Source organism: Pinus tabuliformis, chromosome 6 (genome assembly GCF_031772625.1).
Source record: "Pinus tabuliformis cultivar Carrire ecotype Pingquan chromosome 6, CPIR1, whole genome shotgun sequence".
Lineage (NCBI taxonomy): Eukaryota > Viridiplantae > Streptophyta > Pinopsida > Pinales > Pinaceae > Pinus > Pinus tabuliformis.
In genome coordinates, this window is record NC_142292.1 from 1,491,421,179 (window position 1) to 1,491,423,401 (window position 2,223).

The 2,223-nt window shown below is 44.4% G+C and overlaps 1 protein-coding gene across 1 annotated transcript; it reads right to left on the reverse strand.

Moving 5' to 3' along the window:
- Nucleotides 1-391: 391 nt before the first annotated feature.
- Nucleotides 392-2,014, reverse strand: LOC149264305 (putative UPF0481 protein At3g02645). Its single transcript, XM_089398140.1, has one exon. The coding sequence runs from the start codon at nt 2,012-2,014 to the stop codon at nt 392-394; it is 1,623 nt and encodes a 540-aa protein (XP_089254266.1).
- Between the last annotated feature and the right edge of the window lie 209 nt (nt 2,015-2,223).

Consider the following 2,223-nt stretch of genomic DNA (forward strand, 5'->3'; position numbering starts at 1 on the left):
GGAGGAATTACCGGTTAATGAACAGTCTCGACTTTCCAACATCACAAACACAAACAATATGAATAATGCATCGGAAGGAAATAACTTAAAATGGGTAATCAAGGGAAATAACATCCATTTTTCCAATTGTAAGAGCGACATCACTCTGTACATCAAATTTTGAGATATTCTAAAAATTCACAATATTTCACCAACAATAATACAAGATATTCCTTTAATCTTCACATTTGTCGATTAAAGGAGGATGAATTATTTGCAACAAAGCAAAGCATATGGATATATCACCACATACAGCGGCTGTTGAAATGAGAAAACGTCGAATCACTTATTTAATGTGTTACAGACGAGAGCGCATCGAAAATTACTTCAGGAAATCTAGAACAAGCCGGATTTAGAATTTTTTGCATCCCCTCAAGTTGCAGTAGGCCTGCACCAAGTTCACGAACACAAGGAAAAGGGCAAACACGAAAGCAAGAAGACTCCATGGAGTTGAGAAATACTGCTTATAATAATGGTGAGATGTTTCCCAGAGAAGCACTCTGACTTTGATCTTGTAATACTTGTGTTCGAGCACATCATCGAGTGCGGCTTTTAGATACCCAGGAGGCTCGACGTGACCATAAGAGAAGGGCTTACGGATGCTGTCCCAGATCCCAGCTATATGCTCGTCGGATAACAGACAGTGGGAACTAATGACATGACATTTCCTAAGCACTTCAACGTCGCCGCCAGTGTGAACGAGGCAGTGCATCAGCTGAATGAATCGCGTCACGGTGTCGGAACGTTGCGTGTCTACGAACTCCAATGCAACCATATTCCTGAAGAATACTTCAGTCTGCACATTTGCTAAGGTCATCCTTGGAAGATAGAGAGAGTGGGAGTGTTTGTCGAACAGGATCTTATCGGACAACCGGGAGAAGGGTTTGAACTTAATACCGGCCTTTGCCAGCTCCCCTGCGGTGTAGTTTTTTATTGGAAGTTTTGAACGAGTGGACCAAAAGAAAAGGCTACACACCTTTGCAACCACGTAGTCGTCCAGAAATCTTGAGATTCTTTGCGGCAGAGTTGGCTTTTGGGAGTATCTTTCAATTTGCAGGAAAGGAGAAACAATTGCGTGGATGCAACCCAACAAATGCGGCTGATCCAATGCATTATAAGCTATTGTGTCTTCCATTACCATATCGAACGGAGACAACTCCATCACCGCCTTCGGCAACATTAGTATGCTCCTTCCACATAGATCAGTCTTCGAGTCAATTAGTTTTATCACGGACAGCGGGAACACGCCCTCTTCCACCTTAAAGAGCCTTTTCACGATTGACAGCGGGATCTGATTCTCCAGCTTCAGAATGTCGCACCTTATACCAATATTGTGCTGACCGTGATCATATGGGGAGAAGAAAAAATGTATAAGAAATAACGAATCCACCTTCATCATGAGAGCGAAATTCTTGGAGTAATCGCCTTCCGGGATTGACCAGTGATAGAAGCTCGCAATCTCCGGCAGGATGCTTTCGATCATTGCAGATATGTCGATTCTCGACGGCAACACTAGGGCCGCGAACTTGACCTTGTAAGCTTCCTTGGCCGAAATTTTTATGAGCCCATCGTGTTGACCAAGAGAATATTTAACTTTGAATTTGTCGCTATCATAATGGTAGGGGCCAAGTGAGAGAAAATGAGGAATGTAAGCGGATGGGTTACCACTCCTCAGAAGCTTTGGCACGTGCAAAGGAGGTGCAGCGAGAGCAGCAAACCCTCTTTCCTCCGGTGTAGGAGAAAGTGTTCGATGAACTCGTTCAGCCCAATCACCGGAAAAGAAGTCTCGAGGAGAACTCATGCGTACTTCTGCTGTTCCCTCCAATGACATGGAGTCTTTGTCCCCCGTGGCAATCGCTGCTGGTTTAACCCGTCCGCGCCACTCCACAGAAAAGAGCTTCCCACTTTCCTCGGTCGCAGAATTGTTTTGTTCCCTTGCAGGCCCCTGCCCTAAAACGGAGTCCTTTTCTGCCATTGCAATCACGATCCGAAGAGCTTCGAAGGTTTTCCGTTGTTAATCGCTCACCGAATTCGTCCCTTCGTTTTGCTTTCGCTCCCGCTACTCCCAAAATTAATATATAGGAGTGGGTGCAAGCGTTTTCACAAAGTGGGAGTGGGAAATAAAGGAAAATTAATTCCAGTTGCTTTTGCTACTCCCAAAAATTAATTTCAATTGATCCTATT